At 46.5% G+C, this 25583-nt stretch overlaps 1 protein-coding gene across 3 annotated transcripts in view; it reads right to left on the reverse strand.

Annotated features, from left to right (window-relative positions):
- The window catches only part of ENO4 (enolase 4), a 506130-nt gene that overhangs the window by 343318 nt on the left and 137229 nt on the right, over positions 1–25583 (reverse strand). For all 3 annotated transcript variants that reach the window (XM_085603160.1, XM_085603154.1, XM_085603150.1), the window contains exon 6: positions 21813–21944. In XM_085603160.1, coding sequence (XP_085459286.1) covers positions 21813–21944 — 132 coding nt within the window. The remainder of the gene's footprint in view (positions 1–21812; positions 21945–25583) is intronic.

Consider the following 25583-nt stretch of genomic DNA (forward strand, 5'->3'; position numbering starts at 1 on the left):
TACAAGCGTTATCAAGTTGAATCGTAGCCTTTTAAAAAACTGTGCCGTGAGAAGGATCGGGATGTTAACAAATAAGTATAACAATTTTGGTAATACTAAAAGTTTTGCGATGGCTATATGGCCGGCTAGCGAAAGTGGGAGTTTGATCCATATCTGAATTCGGGCCTCCAGCCAATCCATAGCCCTGCCATAATTAGCCCTACAGACCTCCTTCGGGTCCCTGCTGAGCCAAATGCCCAGGTATTTGACTGGTTCTACGGCCTATTGTAGAGGGTACTTAGTGTCATATTGTGTTGTATGTATTACTTATAAAGCGCACTGTGACCAACATGGAATCCTGGTGCTAGTTATTACCACTGTGTAAGAGAAAACAACTGATGGAAATCTGAAGCTAAAACAGGTTACTAATGAGGAAACAACCAAGTTTTAACTGATCTTCTGAATTTTAATAAGTCAGAGTGAGATCTTAATGGAGCTGGTAGTTTGTTCTATATCCGAGCTGCATTCACGATAAAAGCACGTTCTCCTTGTCGGACTTTTTGAAATCTGGGATCTTAAACATAGTTGCCTGTGGTTGATTGGAGGTGTCTGCCGGGAGTATATTTTATTAGTTTGGCTTGTAGGGGTTTTGGTCCTTTGTTGTGTAGTGCCTTATGAACAATACAGAGAGATTTAAAAATAATTATCTGTTTGATGGGCAACCAGTGGAGATCGTTCAAAGCCTTTGTGGCAGAAGAGTGTCGAGGTCTGTTCAATGTTAACTTTGCTGTAATTATCTGGATGCGTTCTAGCTTCTTTAATAAATTCCTGGGGGATCCTAATAAAAGGGAGTTGCAGTGGTTGTGCCTACTTAGTGTTACACCTCTAGAGATCAGTGATCTGGCTGGCAGGTCGAGCAGAGGATATAACTTCCTAACGGCCCGGACCAGCGCGAAACAAGTCCTGGTAAGTCCGTTCACTTGTTTTTCCATAGACAGACCTTCATCTATAATCACACCTAAGTTTCGTACCGCCGCTGGGTTGCCCAGTGGCAATTCCGTGGGTAGAGGCCAGAAATTAGGGGATAGAGATACCGGGATTTTATTAGACGAGCAACAGAGGAGCTCAGTTTTAATTCCATTCATCTTAAGTGAATTTGCATTTATCCAGTCAAAGATGTCAAGGATACATGCCTGTAAGTTGCATTGAGTGTCCTCCTGGTCTTTGTTCAATGACAGAATTAGCTGAGCATTGTCTGCATAGATGATCAGCTTGATGTTGTGGAACTTAATAAGAGAGATGAGGGGTGTGATACAAATATTGAATAAAATAGGGCTAAGGGAAGAGCCCTGGGGGGACACCATTTGTTGTCATTCTAAATTTGGATAGAAACGGAGGCAGAGAGACCGCATGACAGCGGGCTAACAGATAGGATTTTAGCCAGTTTAACATTGGGCCCCCCACACCCACTGAAGTAAGCCTGGACAGAAGAGGGTAGGTGGTCAACCGTGTCATACACAGCTGACAAATCTAGGAGGACCAGTACAACCGATTGTCTGTTGTCTGTTGTCCTCCGTATTTCATCGCTAGAGCAAATCTGAGCAGTCTCAGTTCCATGGCCAGGACGGAATCCAAATTGTTCTTCCTCAAGCCATGCATAGTCCTCTAAGTATTGTGACAGTACTGAACTTACATAGTGCTCTAAAAAATTTATTGGAAAGGGAAGAAGAGAAATAGGTCTGAAATTAGTTAGGTCTGAAGGGTCAGAGAGGACTTTTTTCAGTAACTATAGCTTTTTTCCAGCCGGCAGGCACATTCTCGGTTTAAAGGGAGTGGTTACAAAGTTGTAGGAGAGGGCCTGCCAGCTCATCTTCCCATTTTAGCAATTGCTTTGGTGGAATAGGGTCCAACGGAGACCCTGATTTCATGGACCTATACAAAGTTTTAAAAACCTAGGCAGGAATAGTATCCAGCCTAGTCGATGTCGCGGAAGTCAAATCTGAAGGGAGAGGCAGCCCAGATTGAGCAGGACTAATAATATGTGAGATGACGTATTTTAATGCAGTAGGTTTCTCAATCCCATCTAAAATTGTTTTGATCTTGTTATCAAAATATTCCAATAGATCATCGCATAATTTCTGCGAGGGTATAATTTCTCGCTTAAAATGGGATAGGTTAGTGAAATCTTTAAGTTTTTAAATGTTTTTTTTGCTGTATTAGGGGCTGCAGTGATCAGCTCACAATAATAGTTAGTTTTCGCTTTTCTTAACTTATTTTTGTATTAATTTAGTGCAGCTTTCAGACTGATCTTATCTTCCTTAAAATAGTGGCACCTCCATTTCCTCTCCAGTTGTCTACACTTTAGTTTGGCGTCTTTCAGAATAAGATTGTACCAAAGTGCTGACACCTTCCTTCACGTTTTTGAGGTAGTTAGTGTTATAGTTCCATCTAAGATTTTTAAGAATTCTCTTTGAAATCTAGGATAGTTCACTTCTATAGAGTCTACAGGAGAGAAGTGTGCTTTGTTATTGAAAGGTTTGAATTTAATATTAAAAAGTTTATGCCATGCTCTGCTTTCTACTGAGTGTTCGGCTGACTTTCCAGGGAAGCCGTTCTTACCCACCTGCAAGTAGAAAATAATCAGTGAGTGGTCAGTCCAGCAGAGGGGGGTAGTTCCCCCTACAGAAATTAGATCATCTGGGGAGAAAATTAGGTCCAGTGATGTTGCCACAGCCTGGATGCCAACAGTCCCATGGCAATGGCAAAGAGGAGGGGAGATAGCGGACACCCCAGTCTTGTCCCTCTGGCGATATTGATCGGTTTAGAGAGCCCACAGTTCAATCGGATGCGCGCTGTTGGGAGGGTGTATAGAAGGCCTATTTTCTGACTGTATGCGGAGCTTAGTCCTAAGCACCCTAGTAGTGTAAAAAGAAAAGACCATTCTAACGTATCGAACGCCTTGGTGGCGTCTAAGAGGGCTGCCACCGCCATTATGTCGGGATGTAGGAGATGCATGATCGCAAAGATGGTCCCGAGGTTGTGAGACGAGGCGCAGCCAGGAATGAAGCCCGACTGGTCTGGGCGGACGATCAATGACAAAAGGGGAAGCAGGCAGTTAGGCAATACCTTCGCATATATATTATTATCAATATTAATTATTGATATGGGGCAGTATGAATCGCACAGTTCTGTGGGCTTGTCAGGTTTCAAAATTGTCACTATACCTTCCCCCCAAAGTGAGGGCGGCAGACATCCGGTCTCCAGCGATTCTTGATACATTTCAACTAGGTGTGGGATGAGCGGAGGGGCATATTCTTTATAGAAAGCTGGTGGGAGGCCATCTAGCCCCGGTTCCTTATCAGTTGGCACACTCACAATCACGAGGGCGATCTCCTCAGGAGTGACCGGAGCGTCCAGATAATCTCTGAGTGCCTGGTCGAGCCGCAGCAGCTGAATGGAGTCATAGAGCTCCCTCAACACTACCGGGTCTTCCGTCACACCCGCAGTGTATAGGTGGCTCTAAAAGGCTGACATCACCTCAGGCAGCTCCATCAAGGAAGAGACCAGCAGAAATTCTGATCCCCGCAGTTCAGCCACGTAGGTCAATGCATGGGGCTTGCGCAGCAAACCTGCCAACGTCTTCCCAAGGCGATCGCCCTCCCCATATCTCCTTGCACGGGGCTCTTTACCTAGAAAGTTGGCTTCCCTGTCAGCCTCCTCCACAAAAAGGGTACGTTTTGTTCTAATGCCAGCCAACGCTCCCGGGTAGGATTGGCAAAGTAGTCTTGTTCCGGATTCCTAATCTCATATTCCAATCTGCCCAAGGTACCCCGCAGCGACCGCAGCACTCCCGACCTTTGCCCAATGCACTTGCCTCATATGACCACTTTGAATGCCTCCCAATGTGTAGAACGCAATTCCACCGAACCAACATTGCATGTGAAATAGTCTGTAATCGCTGCTTGGATATTTTAAGGCTGCATCCCACAACACATTCAGGGGGAATCTCCAAGTAAAGGAGTGGGATGGCCTGGGGAATTTGAAGCGTTAGGCGCACAGGCACTTGATCGGAGAATGTGTGGGGTAGGTGTTTGACCTCTTTAGTTGCGGCCAGTGCATCTCTGGAGACAAGCCAATAATCCAGTCTGGACCATGAGTTATGGTAGGAGGAGAAGCACGTTCCCTTCACTGTATGTGGATGTGTATGCCGCCAGGCATCTACGAGTAGGTTATCGGATATGATTGTGTTGAGTGCACCCCCTGCCCGTGACTTTACTCGCCGTGCATCTGATCGGTCCAGCACTCCCTCCAATGCAACATTAAAATCACCAATGCCGCAACCCAGCGGTAGAGCACCTGGGTCGCAGCGGCCGCATCAGAAAACGGCAGGTGCTGTAATTATTTCAAAATACACTGGCCCGCTCTAGACTGCCTTGCTATCAGAGAGCCTGGAGGACGGTGTGGGACCCAGGTGCCGGCTCAGGGTGGCAAGAGACACAGTGCGTGCTGGGGCCTCAGCAGAACCGCGCCGGAGTGCCCAAACACTTGCTGACTACCACCCTACAGGAACAGAGGTACCCGGGGCGCGGAAGGGGGGGGGTGCCATCCCTGCCCAAAGATTTCAGCTTGTCGGCAGCACAAACGGCGACACACGCAGACCCGGGAAGAAACCCCTGATACTCACGCGGGTGTAGAGAGGCCTCAGACCGCATGCGGCCCGTCAGTCCCGCTACAGACCACCAACTGCGGCTTCTACAGCAGGAGAGACCAATAACACCACTAGCCGGACCCTCGCCGCAGCGCCCACTCCGGGCCCTAGTGGATTTGAGGAGACGCTGACCACTACCGGGCACAACGATCACTCAGGATTCCCCCACACCAGGCCAGGGACCTACATTGCTGCCCCCCACTACCATTGCTTTCATCGCGTGGCGGGAAAACCGAAAGGCCGAGTGTGACGCATAGTCACACGGCAGGCAGCGGCGAGTACTGCTCCGCACTTCGACTAGGCACAGAGTTGCCCCATCAACCAAATACTATTGGGGGGCAGAGGCCAGCATACAACACAGCAGCTCAAATTAGACAAGTATGCATACTCTAAAGACTTCCCGGCTATGACCGAAAGAACTGCCTCAAAAGAACCGCCCCCATGCCTGAGGATCAGTCTGAAGTCACACTACAGCATATTATGTCCGCCCTCACCAGCGTCCAGACAACAGTGGGATCAACCTCAGCAGACGTCTCCTTTCTTCGCGCCGACTTTCAGAAAATGGCCACGAGAGTAACAGAGGTCGAAAATGTAATGGCGTCTCTCGCCAAAGACACTACCACCCTGCAACGGAAATTCAGCCAGTTAGAAGCAGAAAACAAGCTAATGGCGGCGAAGCTTGACCACAAAGAAGGACGTTCTCGACGCAATGAATTACGGGCATTCCGGAGAGCGAGGGAGGACCAGCAATGGACCTGTTTGTAGAAGAGCTCATCAAGACACGGCTCCAGCCGAGAGGACTCCCCAGTATTTTTCTCAGTCGAGAGGGCTCACAGAGTACCAGGGGGCAGGCCCAAGCCAGGGGCTCCCCCAGACCCATTTTGGCTCTTAAATTTAACTTCCGCGACCGAGATGCAATACTGCAGACAGCATGGGTGGCCGCACCATTGCATATAGAGAACTCAGTGGATTTCCTTTTTTCCGGATTACACAGCAGCAGTCACCAAGAAGAGAAGGAGCTTTCTTGAAGTAAAAAAGGAACTCAGGTGCAGAGAAATCACCTGCTCCATGTTGTTCCCTGCAAAGCTGCGGGTGGTGGCTGATGGAAAAACTTGGTTCTTCGATGCGCCTGAGGAGGGCCATGAGTGGCTTGAGGGCTGGCGGCAGGTAGGAAGCTCACAAAGACCGGCAAGACAACACCAACGGCATCCGATGAGTGAGCCCTCTCTGAACCCGAGAGACGAAGGCGGGGAAAATGACTCACCACAGGAGGAGGCTGGAAGACGAAGTTCGGCAGTATCTAGCAGTTAAGGTCACTCACCAACAGAGGGATCTACTGGACGATTGCAGCGAGACTCGGTATCCGAACATGGACAGCACTGGGTAATCAAACCGGGCCAGCTGGTCTGGGACATAGGCTGGGATGCCACAAGGGAAACCTGATGCTACACGTACTGATACGTACTACATATACTTGGTATTTCTTAGGGTAAGGGGATTTTTCCAGGGATGTCTCGGACTACACTCCCTCCCGCATGCAAGCACTGTTTAAGGGATTGAAGCACTCTGCACTGTTGGGGTGGCAGGTAGTTGGGAATCTGTCTAGCAGGGGAGCAGGGAGTGGGGCGGAGGGAGGGGATCAGTTCATGTTTGTTATTTTTACGTTATTCACAAGAGAACACCTACAGCTGATGCAATTTGCCACAGGGATCACGCCTTACAGAGGTGGTACACCGCCAAATATGCTCCAATGTCGACCAATGGCTCTCATACCCAGGGGGCCGTAACATCTGGCCTTCCGCACATGCAGCCGGAGAACACACACACGCTGAGCTCCCACCGTAATATCCTGGAATGTAAATGGTCTGTGCAATAAAATAAAGAGGGGACTGGTATTACAATATCTTAAGAGATACGCTCCAACAGTCGCCCTCATACAAGAATCACACTTAGTGGGCACGGCCACTAAACACTGGATAATTGGGGTTTTAAAATGGCAGTACACTCCGAATTTACATCGGGATCCAGTGGGGTGGGGATCTTGATCCGAAAAAGCTGCCCTCTGGTAATAACCAGGACATGGGCAGACGATCAGGGGCGCTTCGCAGCACTCTCCTGTCAATGGGAAGGGCGTGCATACAACATTGTCACCGTGTACAGTCCTCCGGCGCTCCACAATCTTGCCAACCCGGCCCTTGGTACTTTTCTGCTAGCACTACCACCTGGGGAATTAATCATAGGGGGCGACTTTAATGCTACAATAGATGCCACATGGGACAGACACCCACCAAGAGAACAGGGGACGACTTCCTCACCCCTCCGGGAATTCCTGTATGCACTCGGACTAGTGGACATGTGGCGCACACGCTACCCCAAAGAACACCAGTACACCTACCACTCGGGGGCACATAATAGCCTATCACGAATTGACTACATACTTACCTCCTCAACAGGTTTGGACAAAATACTGGAGATCAAACACCTCCCTAGAGGTATGTCGGATCATGCCCCCGTGTTAATGACATACACATCACACCTCATGGGGAGGAGACATACATATCCCATACATCCTGGGTACCTCAAAGACCCAAAAATATGGAAAGGCCTACACAAGACCTCCGGGCACTATTTTCAAGAAAATATGCAATCCGTGACCTCCCCCATCATCCCATGGGAAGCATATAAAACAGTCCTCCGCGGACAAGCTATCTCCCTGATCACGGCCCACAAACAGGACAAAGCACAGCAGGTGTGGGAACTCGAACAGGTGGTCAGCCGGGCAGAGAGCACACATGCCGCAGACCCTACTGATAACACGGCCCACTCCCTCAGCCTTGCAAAACAAGCCTATAGAGACTACGTATGGGAGGAAGCTAAGGCAAGGATCACGAAAACACAGCACACCATCTATGAGGTTGGGGACAAGGCAGGCAGACTCCTGGCCTGGTTAGATAAAAAAAGAACGAGCCAGTCGCTGGGTAGCACTGCTCCACTTGCCCACGGGAGAGACAATAACGGATCCAAACGACATAGTCGCAGCATTCGCACACCACTACGAAAAGGTATACACCCCCATGGCAACAACATCCGTAGAGGAGAATTTGGCCTTTATTAGAGACATACATCTGCCAAGGCTGACACCACAGGACATACAGGCGTTGGAGGCAGATCTCACAATAGATGCAATCACTGCAGCCATTAGAGGGCTCCAACCGGGGAAGGCACGGGTCCCAACGGTATTCCCGTGAAACTTTATAAAAAAGAGGCGGACACGCTGGTGCCGCACCTGTTTAGAATGTATGAGGCCAGCCTAGAGATAGGAACACTCCCTAGAGACCAGCGAGTAGCAACACTTATAGCGAATCCAAAACCAGGTAAACCCCCACAGGAGTGTACCTCCTACCGACCAATTTCGCTCCTTGACACAGAACCGAAAATACTTGCGAAAGCACTGGCGGCCAGGATACAGCCATACCTCATGACCCTGGTACACCCCGACCAATCCGGCTTTATGTCAGATAGGATGCCAGATAGGAACATGGCGATGAACCTCCGGAGACTTCATGGCGTGCAGGCTAGAATATCCACCATCCAGGAGGAGGCGGTCATTCTCTCGCTAGATGCTAGTATGGCCTTCGACCGAGTGGAATGGCCCTTTCTTTTTTCGGTGCTGCAGCACTTTGGTTTCAGGCCCAAATTTTGTGCCCGGATTCAACTACTGTATGCACAACCACTGGCACAGGTGGTGGTCATGGGCCGCTCTCAGAGGACTTTCCCTTGGGGCGTGGGACCAGGCAGGGATGTCCGCTGTCCCCCCTCCTGTTTGCTTTAGTGCTCGAGCCATTGGCGGCATGGATAAGGAGGGATCCAGTAATACGCGGGCGGAAGTGGTCGGTGGGTTGGGAAGACCGCATTTCCCTCTACGCAGATGACATCTTGCTATACATGGCGAACCCTAGACAGTCCCTCTCCTGCCTGCTTGATATCTGCAAGTCCTACGGCAGAGTCTCCAGCTATACCATTAATTGGGCAAAATCTGTGTTATATATACTTAAGGGCCCTCCTCCATGCCTGCCCCGGGGTGTTGAGATACAGATCGCAGAAGATGGGTTTAAATACCTAGGCATACACGTCACGCCACACAATTATTCGAGCGTAACCTCCTGCCCCCGCTGAAAAGACTCCGTAGTGATGTGAAATGGTGGCATTCCCTGCCATTGACGCTCTTGGGGAGGGCGGCTCTGTTCAAAATGATGGCTCTCTCCAGGTTTGTATACGCTCTACAAAACACACCTGCCCCAGTCTCTCACTCCTACTTCATGTCCATTGAGTCAGAGGTGGGCCACCTCCTGTGGGAAGGGAAGCCCAAACGAATAGCAATGTGCAAGCTAATACGGGGTTGGTATGATGGCGGAATCGCCCTGCCCAACATTCAATTATACTATTGGGCCTCTCAGCTCATAGTGGTTATTCAATGGCTTCACACTACACAGGAAGAGCCAGCAGTAACGTACGGAAAGGCAAACTCTTGGCACAGACGGAATCCTGGGCGCCCTATATAATAAATCTCGGAAACACGCACTGATCGGCCCCACAGCACACACCGTGCACGTCTGGTTTATAGCACTGCGAGCGCTTGGTTGGGAGGGAGTGATAAGAAAACACACGCCACTCTGGGACACCCCCAGGTTGGGCAAGCTGCGCACAAGTAAGGGTTTCTCCCGATGGGATCTAATAGGCATATCTAAGGTTGGAGACCTGAGGAAAAAGGGGGGAGTAGTCACTTTTGCTCAGCTACAGGCAACGTATCAGATGGCACCGTGGGCACCAGGGAGGGTGTCCACGAAAATGGACGCGAGTGTGGGGGAAATGGAACACATTTGGAGGGAACTTATGCGCCCCACCTCCAGAGGAATCAGATCCGGAACTGAGTGAATGACAAACACAGATGATGCTCTCCCGGGGGAGAATTTTTATGTACTGTAAAGACAATTCTCAGAGGTATTGTGGAGAAGCGAAGGTACATATATGTGGTGTACTCTGTGGCACTGCCATGTATAATATTTGAACTGCAAAATATACATGATTGTAATCAGCTTTGTTTTTTTTAAACCAAAAAAAACATTAAAATCACCCCCCCCAGAGGGCCATCTGTGGGCCATAATTTGCTGCCTGCCTCCAGACGTTCACGAAGAACTCTCGGTCGTCCACATTTGGTTCATACACCACTATCAATAACAGGGGCTGTTTGTATGGTGTACTGGTCATGATGATGTATCTATCTTCCTGGTCAATGTGGAGATGTGTGGTGTACCATGGTATCCCCTTTTTAATCAGCAGTGCTACCCCTCTGCTGTAACTGGAGTACAGCGAGGAGTGTGTCTCTCCCCACCAGCTGGCCTTCAATCTGTGGACGGTACCTGCAGTTAAATGAGTCTCCTGTAGGACACATATGTCTATGTTGTGTTTGGCAAAATAGGCGTGCACTAGTCGTGATTTTCGGTAGTCATTTAGGCCTCTGATTTCCCAGGTGAGACATCGGACTCTAATCAGGTGTGTCCATTGTCTTAATATTTTTTTGGCCCAATTGCGCCGAAAGAATAGACTGTGGAGGGCAATCTCCGCTGCATTCAGTCATTATCATTTTACGGCCTTCCTCTGTCGAGTGGGGGGATTTAGAAGGGGTTCACCTGCTCTCACTTATTTGCTAGGCCCGTTTCAGTGCAGCCGCCGAATATGTGAGTGTTTACGTGTTTCCGTCATGCGTGACTTTATGCTTCGCAGTTGTTGTAGGGTGCGCTCGGAGAGCAGGAATTCCCTTCTTGCCACCTGCACCGCCAATGTGAAGTCTGGAAAGAATGAGAGGGTGTTTCCTTGGTGACAAACTTTGCCACGTTCTCTGGCCCGGCTCAGGATAATGTCCCGGTCACAATAGTTCAGTAGGCGGACTATTATAGGTCGAACCGGGGCCCCAGGGGGCGGACGCGGCCCTAGTGCACGGTGTACTCTCTCTACAATGAATACAGCGGATAAGTCATCCCCAAATAACTCCCGTAGTACATTTTCTAGATATTCTTCCATTCTGGAGATAGCTGTACTCTCTGGGATACCAGTAATGCAAATATTGTTTCTACGAGAGCGCAATTCCAAATCCTTGTTTTTGGCCCTTATTATCTCGAGTACTTTGTCCATTTTTAGTAACGTCTGCCTGTCCTCTACTTGTTGGTCCTCTAGGTCCGAGATGCGTGCCTCCGTTTCTGTGATATGTTCATGAGTATCCACGCGTTGCTTAACCTGATCCAGTCGGGCACTAAGGAGGTCCAGCTTATTATTGATGGTTTTCAGGCTAGATTTCATGTCTAAAAGCAAGGATCGGATATCTTCGCCCGGGAGCGTTAATTTCACAGCTAGGCCACTCTGACCCTCACCTTCCTAGGATTCTCCCAGACACGTTTGGCGCCATCCATCAAAGGTCAGTTTGGGCTGTTTGGTGTCTGATTTGCCCATGGCGGGTCTCCCAGGGCCACACTCGCGCGTTGTCTCGGGTCAGGATCCGGCGAGTGTCAGTCGGCCTGTCAGAGGAAGGAGATCACTGGTGTCCTCGTCAGATTGCAATGGTATAGGGCAGGCAGGGGGCAGGAGGGAGGGGTGACGGGGTGTCACCTCGCACGGCTCCACCAGGGCTCCGGGCAGGACCGCTTTTCCGGGGGCCACGTGGGGGGGGGGGGGGGGGGGGGAGCTGGCCAGGAGAGAGGACCAGTTCGCAGCATCTACATGTGGTGGCTTCTCAGCAGTTGTGTCCCCTGTGCCCCAGGGTGCATCCAGCACCAGGTTCCTCCCCCAGGGCCCACTAGGCTCAGCCCCTTTAGTCCATCAATGCCCCCCTCGCGCTCTCTTTGTGGTTTCTGCTGTGGCTGCGCAAGTGTGGATCATAGTCTCTTTGCTCCCAGGACAATTACAGTTAAGGAGTCTCTGGGGCGAAAATCTGCACCAGCCCAGCATGGGCAGGGGGCGCCGTCCGGTTACTGTCTTACTGGGATCCGCATGGGCCGCACCCGCCACTGCACCTAGCGCCTCACACAACCACCTGGCAATCACTGTGGTTGTCGTCGGCTTCGGCCGTTGGGGGCAGGCGGCGTCAGCAGGAAGGGAAGTCCGTTGCCTCATGCTGGGTCTCTCCCTCTGGGCGGTTCACAGCTGCAGCCCTACAGAGCCAAGACCAGCCTCCGGCAGCCTGTAGCTCTCAGCGCCCGGAAGTCAGGCCCAGCCGCTGGATCTCTTGCTGGGTCACACGGCCAGGGAGGCGCATGCTCCTCAGCGCTCCAGAGTCAGCCCCAGCCTCCATTTCTTGCAGCGGATCCCACTAGCGCCGATGCACGTTTTCAGCGGCTCCGGGCTCCGCTCAGCCGTCTTCTTACTCACGGCCCCACTGGCGGTTGATGTATGGAGGCCGTGTGATAGGCTGTAGCGCTTGGAGGTCGTCAGTCTCCCTCTGACGCAATGCAAGGTGGAAAGAGACTGCCACTATCGCAGCTGGCTTCGGCGATGTAACAGATGGTCAGCCAAGTTTAGGTAACTCGGGTAAGGCCCCTCTGTATGCCGGATTATGTCAGATTAGGTGGCTCAGCCAGCAGAGCCCACTTACAGTGCGGCCATTTTGCAGGCAGGCAAAGCCACGCCCCAGATAGCAATAATTATTACATCGACCAATCATATCAATGTAATCAATGTGCAGTTCCTTAAACGCTCCTTGTGGTCGGGGTATTGTGGAAGCTATTACCTTAATGGTAGGATTTGGTGAAGACTGGTGGCAAACCGTACAGATGTGCATGTATATTGTAATCATCTCATGTAGGTTATGTACAAACCAATCCTGGCGTATTTGGAGGGACATGTTGTCTCTGGCAGTATGTGAAGGAAGATGTAACTGGTTTAGAGCTATCAGTAACTATGCTTGGGACATGACAGGCTTTTCTGTCGATATCTGTTGATATATTAAATCTGTTCCTATCTGTATACATCCTCTGGCTTATCACAACAATTTCTCAAACTCTGGGCACTTTTCTGTATCTCTCTAAGGTGCAGGTAAGCTGTTTCAGTGTAATGTCTTGATGCATCCAAAGTGTCTGATGGTGTCAATGTGTCACTACCTACCAAAAGTGTGGTGTGTGTCACTAAGGGGGCGGTTTGCTGCACCTTTGGCTGCCCAATCAGCCAGAGCGTTTCTGACAAATACAAACCCAAAGCACTAGTGTGGGCTGCACACTTCACCACTGCGACGACATGTGGCAGTGCTGAAGCTTGTATCAAGTCCTCCAAGAGGGGACAGTGCATGACGGGGCTTCCATCAGACTTAAGGAATCCGCATCTGCTCCACTGCATGGTGCTAGAGTGCACTGTCATGGTAACATAGGCCGAATCAGAGCATACTGTTATTGTTTCTCATTCCCCTTGTTTGAGGGCCGCCACTAAAGGCACTAATTCAGCAGCCTGGGCTGACTACTGGGGTGGCAAAGTTATCTGTTCTATTATCTGTAGTGTGTCTGAAGAGTCATGCTGCATCTCTCTGACCACTGCAGCACCTGTATGTCTTACTCTTGTATCCTGGTCTATTGTGGAAAACCCATCCACAAAATATACAATGCTATCCGAAATGGGGTCTTCTGTAACTTGGCTACACTCATCTAGAGTTTATGTGGCAAAGTCATGGATATCATTGTCTGTGTCTGAAATGGGGTGTGCAAAGAAGGTAGCAGGGTTTGACTGTGTGACATTTAACTACCTTCAGGGATGGTAATAATAATATTATTTCATAGTTGAATACTATCTGTGTTGTCAATGTAATTTCTGCTTTCTGAATGATTGCAAACTCTGCATGTTCAGAGTACAGTGTCAGAGGTGAACCAGTGACAATGGGGGCACTTTTCTCGACTGCAAAGGCTGCTGTAGCTAGTGCTTGTTTACAAGGGTAATGGCCTTTCATGGCACAATCAAGTAGGCCACTAAAATACGCAATTGGCTTGAGGCCCAGACGATAGTTTTGGGTGAGGATGGCCGTCATCACCTGGCCATTACATTGGCAAAAAAAGGAAAAACTCTTTATTGTAGGCTGGTGTTCCTAACACTGGTGCATTTCTTATCTCTGTTTTTAACTTGCTAAATGTTAGTTTCATTTCTTTAGTCCATCTTATCCTGTCTTTCTGTGTTTTATCCTGTTTGATAAATGCAAGGAGTGGGGAAAAAAGTACTGTAATCAACAACCCATTGTCTGACATAGTTACATAAGCCCAGGAACTTCTGCATTCCTTTCACAGTCGCAGGCTCTGTCATCTGTCGGATGGATGCTGCTCTTTTGGGCGTAACTTGGTGGCCAGAGGCTTACAGCAGTTGTCCCAAGTACTGAACTTCTTCCTGACAGTACTGTAATTTGTCCCTGTCCACCTTGTATCCTTATTGAGCAAGGATGCACAGCAGGGACACAGTGTCTTTTCTACACTGCTCTTTTGCCGGACTACAGATCAGTAGGTCATTGACATACTGCAACACTGTGCTGTCACATTGAAAATTGGGAATGTCATTCTTGACAGTTCTATTAAAGATGCTAGGGGACTTGCAGTACCGTAAAGGTAATCGAGAATGGCGGTAATGAGAACCGCAATAGGAAAACACGGTCAAATAGTGACTAGGGGAAGGGAAACGCTAAAGAATGTATTCTTTAAGTTTATGACTGAAAATTATTTAGCATCTAGAGGGACATTGGTGAGGATGACAGAAGGGTCGGGCACTACAGGAAATTCTGGTATTACTATGTCATTAAGGGGGCGCAGGTCATGAATCATATGCCACGAGTTGCCCTTGACCTTCTTGAAGGGGTAAATTGAATTGTTGCAGGGGGATACACCTGGGTATATGACTCCCTGCTCCACCAATGCTTGTATAACAGGTGTAATGCCCTTCTCAGTTTCTTTGGATCAAGGGTGTTGTCTCTCTTAGCAGTATTGCTGCTTTCTTCAGGGTTATTGTAAATGGTACTGCTGTGCGGATAAGGTCTACATCATATGGGCCTTCTGTGCACAAATTAGAGGGTACCTGCGCAAGGGCATTGTCTTTGACGGGGCAGGAGAAATTTCTTGGTACCGCAGGCCTCGACTCCAGCGTGGTGTATAGGGGTATACTGTCTTGGAAAACAATCTCTGTTGTTCTGGGGTCATCAACAAACAACTGGCCATCTGATATGTCTCCCACCTACATGTTGGGATCATGAAAGATGACATTCCCACACCACACAGGTGTGCTCATTTGCCATCAGTGCCCCATAGGTAGGAAACACTTCCAGAGCCTTTTATTTCCAGAATTAAACCTTTGTTTAGTGCTTCAGAATAGGGGCCCCTGTCATCAGAAGAGAAAATTCTTAGGTAATTCAACTAATTTGTCTGTCAGTTCCGGTGTGTATTATGATAGTGTACACTGCTCTAGTGAAGGCTTAAAGGTCTGTAGGTCTAGTCCTAACCTGATCACAGCCTAAAAGGTGCGTGACCATAGTCATGATGCATGTATTAGATACTCCTGGTGTTGAACATATCATAGACCCATTCTCTTCCAAGTGAATAGTCATATTTAACTTTGTCATGAGATCAATTCCTAGCAAGTTAGCTGGGGCATTTGGGGAGATTAGGAGACAGTTGTCAACATACCTTCACCCTATGTCCATCTCCAGAGGTTTAGGGAAAGGAACCCTCATCACAGCCCCGAAGAATCCCTGTATGTCCATTGATGAATTTGACAATGGAGCCCTTTCTCACGGATACAGGACCTAATGTCCGTAGTGTCGATTAGAAAGGTGTACTTTTGGCATTTATGCCTACTGTCACTGTGGGTTCCTGGTCTGGCCGGGGGATTACTGATAAGACTGGACACATGAAACAAGTCCGTGGGCAAATTCATTGGGCATATTCTCCCATGTAATTTTGCTGGAATGGGTTTTCCTCCCCTGACAATTACTCCTCCTTGTCAGATCCTGTGCTGCAAGGTGGGCTGCATTGTCTGTTGTGGTCCATACTGCATTTGAGGCATGGGCTGCTGTAACTGCTGGGGCTGTACCTGTGGTTGAGGCAGCAATTTCATTTGGTGCTGCAGGAGGTATATCACCTGGGGATTCATGGCAGGCTGTGCTACAATACAACCAGGTGGTGCCATTTGTTGGCCATATGTCGCCCTTGTTTGGTTGTTAAGTTCATCTTGCTTTTTGAACCTACAATCTATAATGAAATGTCCTGGCATCTTGCAATAGTGGCATGTCTGTCCACTCTGGAATGTGTTTACTCTATTTCCCCAAAACCTTCAAAGTCCTTCTCTTCCATTATTCCTGTTATTGCTTCTCTGGGCTTACTGGTTGGGTGGCATGGGGTGCCGAGAGAGGGCATACCCAAGGACACTGCAGCTAACTGGGTGGTGGCAGTGTCAAATCCTCCCTCTGTTTTCTTGGCCAACTTCTGCTGGAAAAATCGGCTGCGGCTTTCTCTATTTTATCTTTCTTTCTTTTTTCCTTTTCCTGTCTCTTCTTACAGAAATGTATTAATGTGTGCCCGTATCTCTGTCCATGGTTTGTCTTCAAAGGCCACTATATAATCAGGTTTGTCTAGCACTTGAACTGGTGGACTCTTTTTCACTATGTTATAAAACAGTGTTGCATTATGCCCAGTCACGTCCTAACTCTCCCCTACTTTTTGTGTCCATGTTCCTTCATTCTGCTGAGGAATTGGGCTGGATTCTCCTTTGGATGCATTGTTTGTGTTGTACGAGACCCAATGTCTGGCCTGTCGAGATACATTTTTCTCAATTGTTTCCGTACAATTCCCCTTACTCTATTAAAGAGTGCCCCATTACATTTTGGGTTGGTTAAAGGGCACATCACTTACTCAAGCCACAGTGTGTCTGTGTCCTCTCCTATAAGGGAACTTAGTAAGCTTTTAATGACCTCTTTTGCAAGAGCAATCCCAGCAGTATATTTCTCTAAAGCCGCTTTCCAGCCCCTTTAGCGAGTGGTGGCAACTGTTTTTTTTTTATTTTCTTTGTACATTTGGGACCATGGTATATACTGAGGCAACCCTTTGCCTTTAAACACAAGGGAAATTGTGTCAGGGCTATAGTCCTATGACCAGTAGGGTGACAAGAGTCTTACTTACAAGCACACATCTGCCACACTCTGAGACTTTCTTGCATATATGGATAGTCCTGCTAAGGATCCCCTATGCCCTGAGAAAGGCGCTTTCCTGCATTTGACATGTCTCAGGGTTCAAAAGAACCCTGTCGCGGCCATGGTGTCACCTGTGATGTCAATGCTTCTGTCCAACCCTCTAGGTTGTCAGTAAAAGGGACAACATTACACCAACTATTCTCCTGTTGGGCTACTATTTCATTGGGCGTTACATCATTGCCTGGACACACAGGGAGTACAAATGCCAGATCTTTCCACAGTGTCAGCTTTCCTGTTATGCCAAACATTCCCTTTCTCCCATATGGGCATGCTTGCGCACCATCAAATGCTAATCTCCTCAGTTCCAGTTGCCCTCTTTGTAAAGCTTGTCCTTCCTTATTGCTTTCTTCTCCCTCACAGACATACTGTGACAGTTCCCTGCTATGTTCCTCAAGAAGGGTTCAGTAATGTCATCTAATGCCTCCTCTGATTTTTCTGATCCAAGATCTCCAGGTTCTTAGCTTTAATGTCCAGTGCCTAAACAATCTTAGACCAGTCTGGCTGCGACATATGTCTTCTTCAGGAACTCACGTGCTAGCTAAAGATACCTCCAGAATCTAGTCACGTTTGTTCCCGCGTCAACTTTGGCCCTGGGCCCCTCCAAGAAGAATGGCATAGCTTTTCTTTTCTCTATGAGGTTTTGAGGTGAGGTATTGTCTACTGTTACAGAGGTTAAAAGACGTCTGCTCGCAGTCCAAATTAAATTGGGCACCTTTTGCTTTACCTAAGTGAACATCTATGCTCCACAAAAATGACAAGAACCCTTTATCCTTAATTCTCTAACAGCTGCCCTTAACACTTCTGATGATGCTATTTTAAAAGGGAGAGACTTGAACCTTGTGATGGACCCCCAACCTAGATCACCCCGGCCAGCGCTCCAGCCAGATAGGTGCCTTTTCCACATCAAGTCTACAATGGTTTGCGGATTGTGAGCTGAATGTTTCGTGGCAACTCCACCCTTCCTCTAGGGATTATATATTGTAATCTGCTGCACATAAAATATACACTTATATACACTTATATCGATCACTACCTAGCGCCTTCATCTTCAGTAGCCTATGTCACATAAGCAGCCGCACCCCAGTCGCTTTCAGGTCATGCCCCTCTCTCCTTGACCCTCTGACTTGATGTCACCCAGCCCTCATAGTTTCGCTGGCGACTTAGAGATTCTCTTTTGCAATCTTTCACTATGGTCAGATCTTTGAGAAAAACCCTGAAGGACTATCTTCGAATCAATGACGACGACCGACATCTTATTAGCCTTTATGACGACAATGTCTTTCTATTATTATCTGACACGATGACATTGTTACCCGCGTGACTTGAAGAACTGCGATTCTTTGGAGAGGTCTCTAGCTTTAAGGTCAATCTACAAAAATCCCAAATTTTGAATCTTTCAGTCACTCCCCCACATGAAGTTATCCTGCGTTCTCAGTTCCCTTTGGTCTGGGATGAGGAAGCCATTACTTACTTAGGTATCAAAGTAGCTAAGACTCATCCCAAAACCCTGGCCTTAAATTATGCTGCCCTTCTCTCCCAGACGAACAAAACTGTGACTTCTTAGAGCTGTCTCCACCTCTCGTGGACTGGTCGTATAGCAGCTGTCAAAATGACAGTTCTCTCACACATATTTTTTATTTTTCAAACACTACATCTATCCTTCACATCCAATACCATCCGCTCACTACAAATAGCCATCAATAGATTTATTTGGGATGGCAAGAAACCATGTCTTAACCAAAATATTTTATGTCGTCAGAAACGGGACAAGGGTTTGGGGCTCCCCTCAATTGCTGGCTATTACCAAACTACACAACATTGCTATTTAGTGGAATGGAATCATCGTGTTTCTGAGAAACAGTGGTCCTTTATAAGCCAAGCCGTTGCTGGCTCCAACATTTAGAGGGAAATGTATCTCCCATGCAAACATCGAGCTTGGGGTTTGCACTCCTCATCAGTGGCAAATTCGACGATCCAGGTGTGGGACTCTGTAGCGCTTCAATCGGGGATGACGTTTCCAGCCCCAATAACACCGATTCTAAATAACCCCGACTTCCCCCCGGGCCAAGAGGTAGAGAAGTTTAAGCGCTGCCATGATGGGGGATGCGAACACATATGCTTCTTTTTTTATCGCAATGAGATTATTCCTTTCGATCAACTGAGTCGGACTATTCTCTACTCCCCTCAGACTATATCCCCTATTTAAAGCTACAGCATTGGGTGACATCATCTTGATGTAAACAAAGGGCATCCCAACCTTTGACCATCTTTGAGAAATGGCTGCTACTTATGGTTAACATCTTATTACTTAACTATATGCTCTTCTTTCTAGAGAGGGTCCCATGACAAAGTCCAAAGGACAATTACAGTGGGAGACAGAATTAAGACGGGCTTTGTCTACCAAGGAATGGGAAGATATTTTTCACAGAGCACATCATACAGTGCACAATATGGCTAGCACGGAGATGGTCTATAAGATTGTCTCCTATTGGTATTTAATACTGGCACTTCTACATAGTTGGAATCTGGGGTGCTCTAAATAATGCTGGCGTGGATGTGGACACACCGGATCTCTTCTCCATCATCTATGGCACTGCCCCCAACTCTCCTGCTTTTGGGACCTGCTTTTAAATGATATTGACACAACTTTTAACACTTCTATCCCTAGGTTTCCTGCTTATACTACTCTAGGGTTGCCGAACCCCTTGACCCATCGTCTGCGCTCTAACCACGGCAGACAAATGGCTTTGGCATTAGGAGCAGCACAGCAAGTAATTCAATCGCTTTGGGGGGGGCGGAGAATATCCCATAAGCGTTGGTTCATCCTGGGATTGGAAAGGTTGTCCTTAGCTATCAGGATTGATCTGCAACGCCATCAAAGGAAGTCCATTGACGGCGTTCCAGATCAGTTGGCGGTGTAGGGAGAGGAGAGCTGTAGACGGGAAGACTAGAACTTCAGGTATTTGCCTTTTATTTTGGATGATGCCCTACACCATCCTGAAAATCGCTGTGTGATACTATTAGTGCCCCGATGAAACCCTATTTAGAGAGACACACGTTGGCTGCACATGTATTGGATTGAGAATATTAAAGAAGAACTCAAAAAAAAAAAAGAAGAACTCGTATACATCACTGAAGACTCAAGACCTTCCTTTTTATACATGATTGATTACTCTTGTTGCCTCCCTTTCTTTTGATTATTGTATCTTATATTGTGTGCTCTACAAGCAGCAGATCATAGAGGTGGGCAATAGCTTATAAAGAAATGATTTGTTGATATACACTTGAGTGACCAATTGGGTTGTGCGGCTTTGAATCCTTAACTGATTCTTAAGAGTTTAGTATGGTTAACAAACCCAGGATCACACCTAATTTCATTACAAGACCGGAGGCACAATTATGCACATTTCTTTTAATGCTTCTCGAAGCAGCCACTTAGAAGCAATACATCATTCCTACTCATTTAATCTGCCACATAGAAACTTGATTAAATGCATGGCATGGTTTATTTAAGAGGACAAGACTAATCCTAAAAATCAACAATAACCCAAAAAAATACTAATCGTCAGATACGGAGCTGCATGCTGGTCGTCGTAAAATGCTACAATACCCCTTCAGGGACAGGAAGTGCTATATACATGCAGTTTCAATAAAATACAATATATAACGCTCTTGCCTCATACTAATACAAATTCCATAAACCTCATCGGTTGGGCAGTCGTTTGTAGTTCATACAGACTGCATAAAAATGTCCTTATATTGCTTGACAGTATCACAACCACATGAGGCAAAACTGCTATGGGTCATGTCCATCACCGAGTACTACACCAGTCCATGGCATTAAACCACCCATCACCAACTGAACAGGCATGGAATAACTGGAGAGATCTGCCACATGCCGCTGGCCAACGGACAACTTTAATTTGGTCCACCACTGCGGGTCCCCACTACCACATACTATGACCACTTTTGACGTTTCGCAATGGCAATCAGATATGGGATGACAGTAAGAAAGTCCATACCATCAGTTCTCTGATCCATGTCTCCTTCCAACTTATGCCTTCTTAGGAGCATAAACTTTAAACTTCAAAAACATATTTCAGAATGGACAGCCAAGTACAGTATCCAGCTCAGTGGACTACAAAAATAAGAAATACGATAAAGGACCTGCAGAGGTGTTTAAAGCTTCCAGCATACTGAAAACCATAAACTGTCGCCTATCTCACATTTCTTCATTTATCACACTGCTAAGCGTGCATCACATAAAAACGATAACCACACCTTGGTGGCCATCGCGCACAACATGGAAACACTTCCCATATAGGATCAAACCTAAGATAACATCCTTCCACACACATCCCCTAAACAGTGTAGCATGCTACCCATGTAGGCAAGAGCTTCAGTTCCCCACATAGAGGTAGTAAGCTTTATATAAATGTTGCAATACAATACAATAAATACATAGACATATAGGAACTATAGAAACAGATGAATTTTCTTGAATGACGTTACACTGAAGAAAAGACAGATTCCAGGATGTGGTCTTCAAATTGAAGGACCTTTTTGCCAACAAACATCCTACAACGAGATTTAACAGGAAAGAAGATAGTAGTGCAATATAGTATTCTGTCTGATTGTATGTCTCTAGCGGATAAATAATGGTGGGTTTCTAATTTTCTTTTTTTTGTTTGGGTGGCGAGTTTCTTGATTTTCTGTGAACAATACGTCTTAGATTGCCTTTATTTATTAAAGATCTCCCTAAATTAGCCAATTATGCATTGAAACATTCACAGAACCGCTGCAACTGTCTTAAACATGCAGGCAGTCAGACTGATAGCAAGTGCTTTATGAGCAATTTCAGGATCTTACTTGTCGTATTGTGAGATCAATCCGTGGCAGCACCATAACCTCCTTCATTAGGTTCAGTTTCCCTGGTGATGACTTTCCACAGCTCAGCAAAGTCACCATTGGCAGTGGAATAGCCAATGTATTGGGCAACAGCTGCAAAAATGAGAGAGCCCTGTTAAAATGGGATTATGGTCTGTTCATGATTTTACCAGAAAAATAAGGATCATAAAAGAGGCCCTTCCATAAGCAAATGAAAGAGATCAACAAATAAATAAAACATACCAATCTTAAACAGCTTATGCAATCAAACTAGAACTACTCCTGTGGCATATAAAACAATTTGACAGATGATGGTATCATACACCCAGTGACGCAGGTCCGCAAACAGCAGCTGTGTACAAAATGGGTGGCCATACTCGGTCTTCGATTTGGCCTTCTTGCATTGTCCTCTCCAGAACTCAGGGAATCATTGCGGCTTTTCTGAGACCCAAGGAACAGGAAACAGCACCCCCACCACAGTACATTATCGAACCATGGCCATCCCTAAAATTACCTCTCACTAGTTGTGCAGTTACTCTGAAGAAACTAGAATATTATTGATTCTCTTGCATGTACTGCTTTCATACCCCTGAGTAAGGTACAGTGGGACCTTGGAATCCATAGGCCCCAGAAGATAGCGGTGTGGCACAGGTCCCTCCAGGTGACGTTGCAAATCTGCAAGCCAGTACACGGTTATTAATTAATTTGGCAATGTTTGCACCACCATGTTGATGTCCATTAAAATCCAACAATTTTATCTTCCATCCATCCACAACGTAATTGAGGGCAATTCCCCCCAGTGACTGTGGGCGTAGAAAGGTTGGGTGGTGGGATGATTAGGATTGGGTGGAGGGTCTGACTAAGGCTAAATGAGGTGTCTCATAACCTTCTAATTAAATTTCGTCTTTTTGAAAATATGTCATCAAGAACCTCAATGACATTTTAAGAAAAGAAATGATAAATAAAGGACACTAAATTGTGCAACAGAAGAAAAGTCTCCTGCCTGTAAGTACAGTCTTCAGTATTACAATCTTCTTAGATTCACATATTGAAATTGTTCCTCGAAGTTAGGCTGGTTACCCTTTGTAGTCAAAGTTAATATACCAGTATTCACACACAGCAAAATAACACTAAAACTGCCATAGACCACTTTCAGCCAATCCACCTCATTATATGACCTGAACCTCAGTGGTTTGAACAGTCACATTTTCAAAGCTCATCTCATCAAATACAAATACCAGTGTCCTCAGGAACGAGAAGAGGGAAGGTGCATGTGAATCAACTGTGGCCGCCTTACCCTTGGGGGAACCTGCTTCTACCTTGTGTTTGAGAGGCTTTGCCAATGCAGGAGAAGACACAAGCTGCAATCCATTGAGCAATGGCTTGCTTTGAGGGAGAACAACCCTTGTTTGAGTTTCCAAACGAGAGGAAAAGATTTTCATGTCATATGGAATAAGAGGTTTTTCGTTGAAAGTTTTTGTTCTTTCCATGTAAAACTTCAAACACTGTTTGAGGTTTAAAGAATGTAGGTCACTTTCCACAGCAGAAGATACTTGAGGAAAAAATATTGTTCAGGTGATATGGCATTCAAATTTAGGCAGGAATCCAGGAGTCATAGAAAGCATTACATTTGTTTTTGTCAAATTTCCCGTGAGGTGGTTCAATGGGAAAAACTTGGATTTCATGAATTTGTCTTTCCAATGCTCTAGCTAGATGGAATCTTGTCTTCCTTGATAACATTTGAAAGCAGGCGTTGTGTATCAGTTTGAACTTATCTTTAATTAGAGTTCCTAGCACAGAGTTAAGCTCCTAAGCCAGTGACTATTTTATCATGGAGATAAAAGTGCAGAAAAGTCCCTCATGGATTCCGTTACTACTCTAGTGCTAAAATAGCCTCCTTATGCACTCTTATAGACTAATACTTTAAGCTTGATTCAGCAGGTTGAAGAAGGCAGCGTTACAGTTCATGTGGACACATTTTAAGTGGGTAAATGTGTTGAGACGCTGCCCATATGCAGAAGCTTTTCTATTTCGGAGAGTAAGTCTTTACATTGGAAGCTGCTTTAAATGCTTAAAGAATTGTTTTGAAGTTTATGAGAATGCTGAGGAGACTATACTCTATGTCCAAAGTAGCCTGACAGTCACCTGCAGGGAGGTGGGGTCGTGGTGCAGAATCTGTCCTTGATTTCTGGAGAGGAGAACTGTCTGGTTTGAAGTTGATCATTGTCTACCGAGAGATCCCAAAGATGTGTGTACATCAGCTGATTGGCCCATATTGGTTCTTGCTTCAGTGTGAGAAGAATACTCTAAACAAGGTATTGGAGGGAAAAGCATAATGTTATATTGCAGATTAAGAAAGTAACTTTATCTCTTGCATCCAGGGATACGACACCCAGTTGGTTAAATATTTGCATTTGGAGTTCTACAGTTTTGCAGAGATAGAGATAAAAAATAAGCAATGTCCCATCTGTCAAGCAACAGCTGAAGCTTTATTTTATCAAGTTCACATTTGTAGCAACTTTAGTAGCGCTGGCTTAGGGCATCCGCCATGATGTTTAGCAATGCCAGCACGTGTTCCAACATTAGTGTGATTCTGTGCTCAATAGCACAGTACCAAAGTAACTATGCTTCTTAAGACAGCCTTTTTGATACTGCTCCGATTTGTGCCATTAAACAGTAAAGAATAGTCATGTTATCTGCACTGATAAGTACCTCCAGGTGACAGTTTGTGGTACAAATTCCATTACTGTCAGGCTGACTGCTCCAAGTTCCAGAAATGTTCATATGTGAATGCTGTTCTTCAGGACTCCAGGGACCACATGTTGAAAGGTTGTGCAAATGAGATCCCGAGTCCTTAAGAGAGGAGTCTGTTAGATGGATTTGCAGTTCCACAGTAGTACGATTTAAACCTGTGTATGTGTTTTGCTTCAAGTATCCGCTATGTTATAGCTCATGTGCCTTTGGAAGTGATCAGGATTTGTTAATCTCTTGTCCTGAAATTTGTTTCCATTGAAGGTTTAACAGTTCCTAGAGTGACTTCATCTGCTGGTGACAATGCAGAAACAAGAGAATGCAAGACTGCATCATCAACAAAAAGTACTTTGTATTTTCATACAGTGTGTAACTTTCAATGGACGGCTGTACTAAATTGTAAGTCTTACTTGAGATGGATAAGCTTTCAGAATTTCTGCATAGATGTTTGCTCCTAAGAACAGTGCTAGCTGTGAGGAATGATTCCTTTTTGTTGAACAAGTTCAGTGACAATTTGGCGGCTTGGATTGCCTACTGAAATGAAAGGGCTTTGATAAACCAGTTGTCCAGGTAAGGGAATACTTGATGTAGCAGAAGCGCCGCTCCTTGCCCTTAATATTTTGTGAACTCAAGGAGTGATGGTTTGAGGCCAAATGGTAGAAAATCTAAATTGGTATTGTTGGCCAACTACCATAAAGTGTAGTTATCTTCAATGACATGGAAGAATGGGCAGGTGGAAGTAGGCATCTTCTAGGCTCTATATATATGGATGCCAGGATGTCTTTGTGCTTGATTGACCATAAATTCTCGACTGGGATCATCTACTGGGTAATAGTTGTTCCAGTTCAGGGTCATCTTTCCCTTCTGCATCATCCTACTGATGCCAGCTCAAATCATCATCATCTGAAGTTATGTCTTGCAGATGTCTAATGAACCAGGCTTTGGTACTGGCTGATGTTGCCTGTCAGCAGGTATCCTAAATGGTTGACCCAGGCAGACTGG

This window comes from Triturus cristatus, chromosome 1_2 (assembly GCF_964204655.1).
Source record: "Triturus cristatus chromosome 1_2, aTriCri1.1, whole genome shotgun sequence".
NCBI classification, from domain to species: Eukaryota; Metazoa; Chordata; class Amphibia; order Caudata; family Salamandridae; genus Triturus; species Triturus cristatus.